The sequence below is a fragment of the Bubalus kerabau genome, chromosome 18, assembly GCF_029407905.1.
Source record: "Bubalus kerabau isolate K-KA32 ecotype Philippines breed swamp buffalo chromosome 18, PCC_UOA_SB_1v2, whole genome shotgun sequence".
Classification (NCBI taxonomy): domain Eukaryota; kingdom Metazoa; phylum Chordata; class Mammalia; order Artiodactyla; family Bovidae; genus Bubalus; species Bubalus kerabau.
This window is the reverse complement of record NC_073641.1, coordinates 73,323,257-73,335,242: the sequence shown is the minus strand read 5'-3', so window position 1 is coordinate 73,335,242 and position 11,986 is coordinate 73,323,257. Positions and strand designations below refer to the sequence as shown.

General features: G+C 66.2%; 1 protein-coding gene across 3 annotated transcripts in view; it reads right to left on the bottom strand.

Annotated features, from left to right (window-relative positions):
• Positions 1-2,954: 2,954 nt before the first annotated feature.
• Positions 2,955-11,986, bottom strand: part of SLC12A7 (solute carrier family 12 member 7) — a 36,869-nt gene continuing 27,837 nt past the window's right edge. The window contains exons 18-25 of one of the 3 annotated variants that reach the window (XM_055554753.1): positions 10,243-10,438; positions 9,845-10,014; positions 9,300-9,431; positions 8,674-8,781; positions 8,202-8,380; positions 7,635-7,649; positions 4,658-4,791; positions 2,955-4,370 (exon numbers count right to left, since the gene is read on the bottom strand). In XM_055554753.1, the coding sequence (XP_055410728.1) occupies positions 4,279-4,370; positions 4,658-4,791; positions 7,635-7,649; positions 8,202-8,380; positions 8,674-8,781; positions 9,300-9,431; positions 9,845-10,014; positions 10,243-10,438 (1,026 nt within the window). In that variant the 3' untranslated portion in view covers positions 2,955-4,278. The remainder of the gene's footprint in view (positions 4,371-4,657; positions 4,792-7,634; positions 7,650-8,201; positions 8,381-8,673; positions 8,782-9,299; positions 9,432-9,844; positions 10,015-10,242; positions 10,439-11,986) is intronic. The other 2 variants (XM_055554755.1, XM_055554754.1) reach the window with 2 other exon arrangements.

Genomic DNA, 11,986 nt, shown 5'->3' with positions numbered 1-11,986 from the left:
GGGAGCCGTGTGCGGCCTGCTTCAGAGGCAGCCCCTGCCCGCTGACCGGAGGCCCCGGTGCCAAGTCCACCCTCTTGCTGGGCACCAGGAAGGCCTCATGGTGACCAGTCAAGGGAGGACAGATCCCTTTTGTAACAGAAACAAACAAAAAAGCTAACTTATTTGTTTAGACCTGGCTACTGGGTGACCTCAGAGCTGGACCAACCTGCCTCACGTTCTCGAAGCTCCTCTGGAGGGCGGCTGCCAGACGAACCTAGAGCTGAGTGGGCAAAGGTCTCCGAGACTGCAGTGTGGCCTCTGCGCTGCCCGACCCCTGGGCTGGCAGTCGGCTCGGCCGCCAAGCCCTGGTCCTGGGCAAGGAGCTCTGGTGCCCCCGTCCCCTCTGATCTCCCCCCGCCTCCTTTCTGGACGGCGAGGCTCCGGCGCTGTCTGAGGGTCCAGTGCCACTCCGTCAGTGGCTCCGGGCGGGCGTGCCAGGCCAGCGCCACCCATCTGGACCCTGCAGCCTGAGCTCGGGCCTGTGCTTCTGTCTGCCCGGCTGGAAGGCGACGCCAGAGCGTGGCCTGCTTGCCTGGTGCGGCCGTGCAGACCAGGGCCCGGCCGGCGCCCAGCCCGGGGTCTCCCGCCTCTGCTCCCTCTGAGCACAGACGAGGCGAGTCCTTCACAGCTGTACCCGTGGCCCCTGGTGCGGCCGGAAGACAGGCCTACCCAGGGCCCCCCAAGCCAGGACCCCACACAACCCCAGCCCACCCCACCCCAAGCCCCACACAACCCCCAGACCCCACACGACCCCCAGACCCCACACAACCCCGGCCCACCCCACCCCAGGCCACACACGACCCCCAGATCCCACACGACCCCCAGACCCCCAGACCCCACATGATGCCGGCCCACCCCACCCCAGGCCACACACGACCCCCAGACCCCACATGACCCACACAATCCCCAGACCCCACACAACCCCGGCCCACCCCATCCCAGGCCCCACACGACCCCCAGACCCCACACGACCCTGGCCCACCCCACCCCAGGCCCCACACGACCCCGAGACCCCACATGACCCCACACGACCCCCAGACCCCACACGACCCTGGCCCACCCCACCCCAGGCCCCACATGACCCCCAGACCTCACACAGCCCCACAGGACCCACACACAACTCCCACATGATCCCCAGAACCAACACAGCCCCACATGACCCTCAGGCCCCACACGACCCCCAGATGACCCCCACCCCAGGCGCCACACGACCCCAACACGACCCCTACCCCAGGCCCCACACGACCCCATACAACCCCACATAACCCTGTCCAACCCCACCCCAGACCCCACATGACCCCCACAGGACCCCACATGACCCCAGCCCACCCCATCCTGACTCCCTCACCACCCTCAACCCCCAGGCCTCTCTGCACCTGAGATGACCTCGAGCCGCAGCCCACGTGCCCCCACTCCGTGCCAGCCTTGCCTGCTGCCTGGCCCCCAGCTTGTCCTGGACCAGGCCCCTCACAGGAGCCAGTGTGGGGAGCGAGCGGGCGAGCCTGTGGAGAGCAGAGGACACGGCCCCCCGCAGCCTCCACATCCGGACAGTTGCCTGGTCTGGGCCTGAAGGGCGGGAAGGGCAGCCTCACTGCCGGCATCCACCAAGCCCTCCTTCAGGCTCCAGAGCTCCGCTCCCACCCAACACCCCCGGCACCTCGGGTAGGGTTGGTGGTGGGGCTGGGGGGGGTCAGTGCCCTGGGAGGAGCAAACACAGACAGGCCGGGGCCCCCAGCTACCTCTCCGCCCCCTGAAGAGCCTGATGCCGCACAGGTGGGCCACGTCCCCCACGGGACAGGCGACGGGAGGACCGTGGTCCACACACAGCACGGGAGGGGGTGGGAACGTGGGGAGACTCGGCAAACAGCCGGGCAGGGACACGGAGGGGACGGACGGGCTGCGAGGCCACGGCCAGTGCTGCGCCCTGGGTGAGGGTGGGGGGCCGTCCCGATGAGAGCCTGAGAGCCCGGGCGGCGGGGACGAGAGGGGGTCTGGGGGCAGTGTACTGATGGGAGCGTGACAGTCTGGCAGGGATGAGAGGGTCTGGCATGTGGGAGTCAGACATTGCTGGGGAAACCAGGGAGGCACAGACCCCAGTGTAGAGGTGGGGAATTGGCCTGGAGGCCAAGGGGTCACGTCCTACTCGGAGCATTTTTTGTGACCGGAACAGACTGCGCGCCTGCCCGGCCTCTCGCTCCATTACCCCATGTCTGCCTGTCGCCCATGCCTGTCTCTGGCTCCCCCAGCTCTGTGGCCCGAGGGGCAGCTGACCATGGCGCCCACGTCTCTCGCCGTGGGATGCTCTGGGCTCCCAGCAGGCAGCTTAGCCCTGCGCCATCTCAGGACTGACCGGCGCCATTGAGAACATGTGCATCCTGCCTGCCCGTGCTCCCACGTGGGGACGGCTGAGTGGGGACACGCTCAGCCACGCCTTCGTGGAGTCCATGTCCACCAGCTATCGTGTCCAACAGCAGAACTGCTGGGTCACCGGCTTAACCCCGAGAAGCGGCCCCCGCGGTCTCTCTGCGTCTGGGCAGCACCTTCTGGTCTCCCTCCCTTGGGTCCCCGTCTTGGGCGGGAGGGCTGCTGCAGCCCAGCCCATGTGTCCGAGCAGAGGCCCCTCGTCACGGTTCTCTCCTGATTCTGCTGGGGGGTTACAGGCGGAGTCGCCCAGCACACAGCAGGACCTCACGGCCGGGCTGCCCACCGGGTCTGGGGACAGCTCGGCCCCCGTACCCGCTGTGGTTGCTCTGGTCTCTGTCTTTACTTCAGCCAGTTCACACAGTCACTCTTCCAGCACCTGGGTTTGCTGTGCTGATCAGACCTGAGGACAACTCCAAGAGAAGCAGCAGGCAGCTCTGAGTGTTTCATTTCTAGGCTGAAAGAGTCACACGAGATCCTTCAACACATTCGGGTTCTATACAACTTTATTTTTCTGCTAACAAAATGATACAAAGAACCTAAAAAAGGGAAACAAGAAATCAACTCTAAATGGCTTGCGGTTCCATGGTTGACAGTGGAAAGGCCGCTGGTGAAGACACAGGCCCACGCCGGCCAGGGCCACGGGACTCAGGAGCGGGACCCGCGGGCCCTCCGCAGATGCAGGAGGCGGCCGGAAGCCACTGGGCTGGGTTTCACTGCCCAACTCAGGCCTGAACCAGACCCCCGCCCACCCGTGGCATTTGGCACTAGCTGTGGCCACTGCACGCTGCCCAACAGCCGCTTGGCCCCCGCCTGACCTGATGCCCACGAACCAGGCCGATTCCTTGGGAGCCCACAGAAGCCAGTGACAGCAAGGCTGGGCCATTTCGGGCCCCTTCCATCGAAGCGATCTCTGTACGGACAGCTTTTACCAGTGAACCCCCCGCCCCTCAGTGTTTAAATAAATAAATAAGCCGTAAGGAAAGTGAGGCACACAAGTTACTCCAACAACACACAGTGGGCGTGACGGCGCGTGCAACGTGCAGACACAGGCCAGCCATCGGAAGGCGTCGCGTCAGCGGCCTGGGGCCGCCTGTCAGTGCTCCAAGCGTGGCTGGGAGCCTTGGCCGCGGCCCGACCCCCTCCAGCATGAGGAGTGGGAACCGGGGTCGCCGGAACAAGTGTGCGTCAGATGCTCGCGTGTGCGGGACTCCAGATCCCGAAGGCATCCCCGCCGTCGCCTGCCGTTTCCTGGAGCCTAAACCCAGGAGGGGCTGCAGCTGGGGAGACCCCGCGCCCAGGGCCACCCAGGGTCTGTGCGGCTCCTCGTGGGCACCTGGGGCCGGGGCTCAGAGTAACCCTAAGTGCACAGCAGCCCAAAGGCCCAGCTGGGGAGTCAGCTCTGAGTCTGTCCGGGGGCCTCCTGCCTCGGGGAGTCAGCTCTGAGAGTCCGTCTGGGGGCTTCCCGCCTCGGGGAGTCAGTTCTGAGTGTCCGTCCGGGGGCTTCCTGCCTCGGGGAGTCAGCTCTGAGTCAGTCCGGGGGCTTCCGCCTCGGGGAGTCAGTTCTGAGTGTCCGTCTGGGGGCTTCCCGCCTCGCTGGGCCACACGAGGTGGCCGCTGCATTCCAGTCTCTGCCAGCCTCCTGGGGGGAGGAGCCCGGGGGGGTGGACACAAGCAAAGCTTGAGTGCATGCCGGCGCTCGGCCTGGACAGGCGCGCCCGGGGGCATTCTAGCGACTTCCACAGGATGTCAGCGCCGGTCAGTGCGCTCTGAGGCTCCATCGGCACACCTGCCCGGCCGGCCAGCGGGGTCAGGGCACTAGGAATAGATGGTGACCACTTCCCGGCCGCTGCCCCTGACCAGCAGCACCCTGTTCAGCCCCTCGGTCAGGACCTCGAGGAACTCCATATCTGCAGCGGGGCCGAGTTAAGGACGCAGCCGGCCCCACACAAACGCGAAGGGCGCCCCCAACTCCCCACAAGCTGCATCGTTGGGACTTGGCCGGAGGTGGAGGAAGCTGGGACCCAGGTACTTCGGGGTGGGAGACTGGGGGAGGGGAAGGGGCCCTGTCTGTCCACCAGGACCCCACATCCTGGGCTGCCCAGGCCGCCCCTCAGCCCATGGCAAGGGCTCCTCCGCTGAGCAGGAGGCAGCGCAGCATGACCCGCCCCACAGGGACAGTGCCAGCGAAGGATACAGTTCTCATCCCCCTGCCGGTTCTTGGGGGGCCCCGGCATGTTCAGGAGGACCAGCTGGGCGTCCTGGGACTTGTCAAGGACGACGCCATTGAGCCTCACGGCCGTGTGCATCCTCCTCACGTTGGACTGGTTCCTGAGGAGGAAGACACTCACTGGGCACCTCCAGCCGCGTCCCGGGCCCCGGGCTCAGGCCTGCTCGGCTCCCATGAGAAAGGGCGGGTGGGCACAGGTCTGACCCGCCGCACAGAGCACCCCAGGGGCACTGAGTCCACGGGGGGCTGTGACGAAGCCCGGGGGGAGCTGGATTCTGTGCTCTGAGCACAGCTGCAGGATGGTATGGGGCAGCCCGCCAGCTCGCAGGGCATCTCCCGTGGAGACCTCTGCTCGGGGCTGGGTCAGCCTTAAAGGCTGCCCCTCGCTCTTGCTGACATGGGCTGGGGTCCAGAGGGCCAGGCAGAGGGCGAGTAAGGGGGGGGGCCCTGGCCCTCCACCTGCTCCCGAGGCTGGAGGTCTTGGAACAGGGCCCCCCGCCCACGGTGACCGGACCCTGTGCCCACGTCCTCCTGGCCCGCCCCATCTCCACTCCCCAGGAGCGGATGGAGCAGCCACGGGGGACCTGAGGGAGGGTCCCCGGGGGAGTGGGCCTGGGGATGCCCCCCACCCTCCTGGGCACCCCCCAGCAAGCCACCTTCCGGGATGCATGGAGTACACCCCAGCTGCGACCACCTGCCTCATGGCGCCAGCAGCTCCCTGTGTGCTGGGCACTCGGGCACCTCTGCCAACTCCGGGGCCACACATGGGAGACACAGCTCGAAGGTCACCCACGGCCCGAACTGAGAGGAGTGGGCAGACAGAGGCCGCCCCACGAGGGGTCAGGGAAAGGCCCGTGGAGGAATCGTGGACCACAGCCTTTGATCAACACAGCCCTTCGGCCAAATGAAGCCAATTACAGCCGCCAATTACCAGGAGGGAAGCCGGGAAATGGAGCTCTTGGCTTCCTCTCTCCAATTTTGTCTGATAAAATTACAGGCTGGGCCTGTCCACGGCAGTCGGGGCTCTTTTGTTACAAGAACCGTGAATTAGTTGCCAGGATGGACCACGATTACTACTGTGTTCAGGGGCAATGACCCCAGGAATGTGCATGTGATATCAAAGGGTCTCTCTGGGTTAAGGGTCTGAAAACATATAATCTAAAAATCAGGAGTCTGGGGCGGACAGGCCCACGCCTCCCAGATGACAGGCCCTGTGGAGGGCGGAGGCCAAGCAGCCCTTGAGTGTCTAGGACACGAACAGAGACCAGCTGTGAGGCCATAGACGGGGACAGGCGGCCGGGAGCTGAGCCTGGCAGGGAGGGGCACTCAGGCCAGGGCTGTGGCTCGGGTGGGGGGCGGGCAGCTGGATGCACGGCGAAGGACTCAGGCCAGCCTGGGCACAGAGCTGGAGACCAGATCCTCGCTCCGGATGGTGGCCCGGAGGACACCGGTGACCACACACCCGGTTCACAGGGCCCAGGGAGCCCCCCTTGGGGCAAGCACGTGTCATCAACGGGCTGACCACCCACCTTCTGGGAGTCCCTCCAGCCGACTCCAAGGAGGCGCCCGGGGGGAGGCCCTGTCCCCGAGCCCGCCTCCCAGGCATCCTGCTCACCCACCGGGCCCACACAGGACGCGGGCCCAGGGCTCCCAGCGCCTTTTGCGGGGACGCCCGCCTCTGTGTCCGCAGACTTGTTTTTGTCTTTCAGTCAGGAGGCTTTGCATGGAGGGCACTTTAAATTCACAAAAGAACAGCAGGCAAGTGTTCGGCCCTGTGCTCCCAGCTCGTCTGTGGGTCCTGTCCCCTCTGTGCAGTCCACTTGGATTTAGGGGCTGGAAGTGCAGCCCTGAAACCCATGGCTCTGCAGGGTGAGTGGCCAGGGCTCCCGAGGGAGGGAAGACAGCCCGGAAGTCACACAGGGCCAGGGCAGACAGAGACAGAGACAGCACCCCCAGCCTGGAGCCCCAGCTCCAGAGGTTCACCCACACCCCTGCCCCTGAGACTGAAGGTGCCACTTCCTGGGGGCAAGGCGTGCCCGGCACCAGGCAGACGGGAGGATATGCTATCCAGCTGAGCCGGAACGCAGAGCCCGAACCCCTGGCCCCCAGGGACATGGGTGAACAATCACTGCAGCTTCGGGCACAGCCAGCCTCCGCTCCGCCGCAGAGCCGCTCAGGGCCACCCTGGCCCGGTCCTCACGCGCTACCCAGAGAAGGAATTTTGGGTATGCGCCCCGAGCGGCTCTGGACAGAGGGAGCAAACTAAACAGGAAATTACGGAAAGCCAGGGTGAGGGAGCGCCACATGTACACGGACACGCACACACAGATCAGGCGCATGTACACAGACACACAGACATACACAGATATGCACACAGGCCAGGCACACGTACACGGACATGCACACACACACACGAGCACGCACACAGGCCAGGCACAAGTACATAATGGACACATACACGCACACACACAGGCCAGGCACATGTACATGGACACGCAGGCACACACGGACATGCACGCACACGGGCCAGATGTATATATACATCATGGACACACAAGTACACACACACACACGGACATGTACGCGGGCCAGGCACATAGCCACAGACACACGTATACACACACAGACACACATACACACAAATACACACACAGGCCAGGCACATGTACACAGACATGCACACACACAGGACCGAGCACACCCACACATGGGGTTGCACAGGTACACACCGACCCACATGTGGGGCCAAGTAAATATACATGGACACACGCATGCACAAGGCCAGGCACACACACATACTCACGGAAGCACCCACACACTGGGCCCTGCACACACACGGGGCTGTGTACACACTCGGACATGCACACGCGGTTCACGGGGGTTGTGCATGCAGCGCATGCCAGGCAACCACGTCTACGAGGTCCGGGGTAAGGGGGCGACTTACAGGTTTCCCCATTCACTACACGGGAGAGAAAATAGAGAGCGCGTTACTTCAGGAGAACACACAGCACGCATCGCACGGCTGCGAGCTCCGGCAGGCCGCCCTTCTCAGCTGACAGGGTCCTTCTTGAGGGCACGGGCCCCTCGAACCCCCCGGACCCTGTGACCAGTAGGGCTCTGTGGCTCAGCTCCATTGCCCAAGACTCTGCAGACGCTGTCCTGGCCTCCCACCCAGGACCCCCTCCATCTCCCAGGTCCAGCCACACCATGCACTGCAACGGGGCCAGCCCCAGGGCTCTCAGCTCAACGCCGCAGCTGTGAGCCAAGCAGGGTGTGGGCCCCAGGCAGAAGGGCAGCTCGGAGGGTCCCCACTGGGGCTTGGCCCTGACCTCTGGATGCTGGGACCCCCACCAGGAAGGTCAACGGCAGCCTCATCGGCCTTCTCACCAGCATCCCCGCTAACTGCGCCCTAGGTTGGCCCACCCCCCTCCCACTCACGGGCTGTGTGGGCTGCGGCTCCTAACAGACAGCGGGGCCCCCTCAGCTGCGGTCGGGGCAGCGTGACACTCACGGCTTCAGGTTGAAAAGGTCCTTGATCCCAGACACAGTGGCGTCCTTGTTCCGATGCTTCTCAGCAACCAGCTTCTCCTTCGTCCAGGTCATCTGCACCCTGTCGGGTGTGGACGGGGCTTGGGCCCTGGCGGCCATGGCCGAGTGGGAAGCCGTGTTCCTGTCATGGATGAGCTGAGCCTGGCGGGGCGGGGAAGCGCAGCCTCACTCACCAGCCCGCCCAATCGCAGGCACACACAGCTCCCGAGAGCGCGGTGCTGGCCCGGGGCTGCGACGCCCTCCAGGACAGGAGCCAACCCCGGGGAGAGAGAAGCCAGCGGGCCCCAAGGACCCAAGATGGACACAGCGACATGGCCCCTGAGCCCAGGCCCATGAGGGCATGACCTTGACCACGGCAGAGTGGGGAGGGGGATGGTAAGGGGGAGGGCTAGGCGTGGAGGCGAAACGCACCGGAGACCTCAGAGCCTACTCACCTCCCGCTCCCGCTCCGTCTTGGACAGCTGCATCTGCTTCAGCATCTGCGACCGCTGCTCCATCATCAGTGTCCGCTCGTAAGTGAAGGCCGAGATGTCGCTCTCCACCTGCGGGCCCGAAGCACGAGGCTGACCCCCATCCCCTGACCACAGGCCATGGCCCCCTGTGGGCGCAGAGCCTGGCTCCAGCGTGCCCACCCCAGAACGTCATGACTGAACACCCTCGCCCTTCCCGGGGCCGTGGTCACGGACACGTGAGAGGCCCTCTAGGAGTAAGGACCACCCCGGCTCTGGACACAGGCCCACCCGCCCGCACAGGACCGACAAGAGCCCCTCACTGGCCACGGGGCTCAGATCCCGACTAGCGGCCGGCCCCGCGGTCACATTCAGTGCAGCTGAGTCTTCCCACGGCGACTCACAGCCCAGCCACCCACAGGGAAGGCTTCAGGCAAAGCTACACTGAGGGACTCGCTGCAAGCCGCCCAGCCCTCCTTGAAGCCAAGCTCACAGGGACAGAGAGAGCCTGAGACGCAGCCGTCCGGGAGCTCAGGACGGACTCCGGGGACGACTCGACAGGGGCTGTGGGGATCGGAGGCCCTGCCCAGCGCCCAGTGCCCGGCCCTCACCATCTCCACCACCTCCACCTCGGCGCTGATCCGCAGGTGGTACAGGAAGGTCTGCAGGTCCTTCTTCATCTGGATGCTGTTGTCGTCCACCTGGGCCACCGTGAAGATGCGCATCTGACACCTCCTCCACACCTGGGGCGGGGCCGTCACTCCTGTGTGCTGCCACCCGGACCCCAGCCTGGGCGACCCCACCCTCAGGTGACCCCACCCCGTGACCCCACCCCCGTGACCCCACCCTCGGGCGACCCCACCCCCACAAGCCCAGCCTCCGGTGACCCCACCCCCGTGACCCCACCCTCAGGTGACCCCACCCCGTGACCCCACCCCCGTGACCCCAGCCTCGGGTGACCCCACCCCGTGACCCCAGCCTCGGGTGACCCCACCCTCGGGCGACCCCACCCCCACAAGCCCAGCCTCCGGTGACCCCACCCTCCATGAGCCCTGCCCCCATGTAAAGCCCACTCCTCACGACCCCGCGTGCCTCCCCGTGTGGCCTCCCCCGCGCCCCTCTGCCCGCGCCCCGCGTGCCCCTCCCCTGCGCCCACCTTGTGCTGCCGCAGCAGGAAGGGCAGCAGCATGAGCAGGCCCCCGTCGTGGACGATCCACCAGACGTCGATGTGCCCGCCGCTTAAGCGCTGCTGGTTGTGAGGGAACAGGTCCACGTTCTTGGCCACCAGCAGGGCCTGCTGTGCGGCCGTGGTGTCACGCACGGTATCTGCAGGGAGGGGCGGTCATGGGTCACGGGGCCGCAGGACCCAGCCGCCTGGGGCCGCTGGGAGCAGCCGGGTGGGGGTGGGCTGGGGTCTCCGTGCAGCCCCTCGGGGGCAGGGTCCTCAAGCCCACCACCCTGCGGCTGGGGTGGCCGGCCTGGAACCGCCCCCGGCCCCCCACTCCCCGGGAACCATGAGCCCCTCTCCGAGCGGGGCACGGGCCGCGAACCCACCAACGAAGTTCCTCCAGGAGCAGGGGCTGTCCTCCCGCTTCCAGGCCCCGGGCCAGCCCACAAGCACCGTGTTGTGCTTCATGGCCCCCAGGCCGGCCGACTGGATGAGGTGCGACGTGCCGTCCCGCAGGCTGGACGACACCACCAGCTGGCAGAAGCCCTTGGTCTTCTCGGCGCTCATCAGGGCCCGGATGTTCTGCGACGCGGGCGGGCAGGCGGGCGGCGGTCAGCAGGGGGCTGCAGGCACCCCGTCACCCCCACCCCGGGCGCCGGGCAGCTTCCACACAGACGTCACAGCCTCACACGTGGAGGCTGGAGGCTGAGCGGCTGGAGCCCAGGCCAGGGCTCGGTGTGCTCGGCGCTGCCTGTGTGCGTGAGCACATGTGCGTGCACGTGCCCATGGGAGCGCGGGGGCAAAGGTCATCACTGGGACCGTGCGGTCACGGCCTACCCACTCCCGTGCGCGGACACCCTGCCCCGGCTCCTGCTTCCTGGGGGCCAGGCCAGGAAGCGTGGGGCCCAAAGGCTCCTCCTAGAAGCCCGCGAAGCCGGTGATTCAAGAGGGACAGGCCGGCCTCCTGGACCACACGCCAGCCCCCAACGGCAGCTCGATGCCCAGGGAGGCCATACACTCACGGACCATGGGAGGCCTTCTGTCCAGATGGCCCAGCCTGTGCCTGCCGGCCGCCTCCCAGCCCTGCTGACTGGCCTTTGGGGCCTGGCGTGGGCCCCGCCCAAGTAGGAGCATGGCCCCGCGAAGAAGGCGTGGACGCTGGGCCTCTGGCCTCAGAGCCGAGACAGCCAACCTCACTTGTCCTGAGCCCCTGCTGTGGGCGCTTGTGACGGACACCCAGGGAACTCTAACCAACACGTCTCCTCTCAGCAGCACGGCCCCCTCGACCGCCCAGACGAAAGCGACCACCTGCAAGGGTCCCAGCAGCTGGGACGTGGCCCAGGGCTGCCTCAGTGCAGCTGCACCGCCGCTCAGAACCCCTGGACATGCGCTCCCGGAGACCAGTCTGGGGGCTTGGCCTCCCTGCTCGAGGGGCTCAAAGGCCACGCATTCCAGCTCTGAGACCAACGGCTTTCCAGATCACGGGCAGGAATGCGGACCTGCGCTGGGGCTTCGAGGAGCCCCCGTGGGGTTCCGAGCAGCAGCGCTCCGGGGCTTCAGACAGCAGCCCCACGCTGAGCCCGAGGGTCCATGGTGAGCTCTCCTGCCCCAGGAGACCAGCCTCACCCACGCTCCCCCAACACACGGCCGGCCCTCCGCTCACCAGATCATCTGATGTGGGCCGCTCCATCTCCCCAGAACCAGCAGGGCCCCCCACCCAGCAAGGCCGCCGCTTCCACGAACGGGCTGACACATAATGTGTCCAGGCAGGCCCACGAGCACTGCCCAGGCTTCCGCCTGCAAAGCCGCGTGGGTGCATCCAGCAGGCACGTCCAGCACAGCAAACCTGGGGCACCTGACCATGGCCTGCCCACGGTCCTCACCCTCTGAGTCCCCCGTGAGCGCTTCCACCAGCCCCTCCTCTGGGGAATCCACACGAGTCTGAGCTCCATCCCTGCCAGACACCTGGGGTAACCCCCAGCAGCGCCAGGATCCAGCCACCGGCTTGGGATGGGACAGGCCCTCGAGGTAGAGATGGCTGAGCACCCGAGTGGGGCGGCCTGCTTCTCCATAAACCATCACAGAGACGAGAACTGCAACTTTGCCCGGCCTCAGGGGCGTCGGGAACCA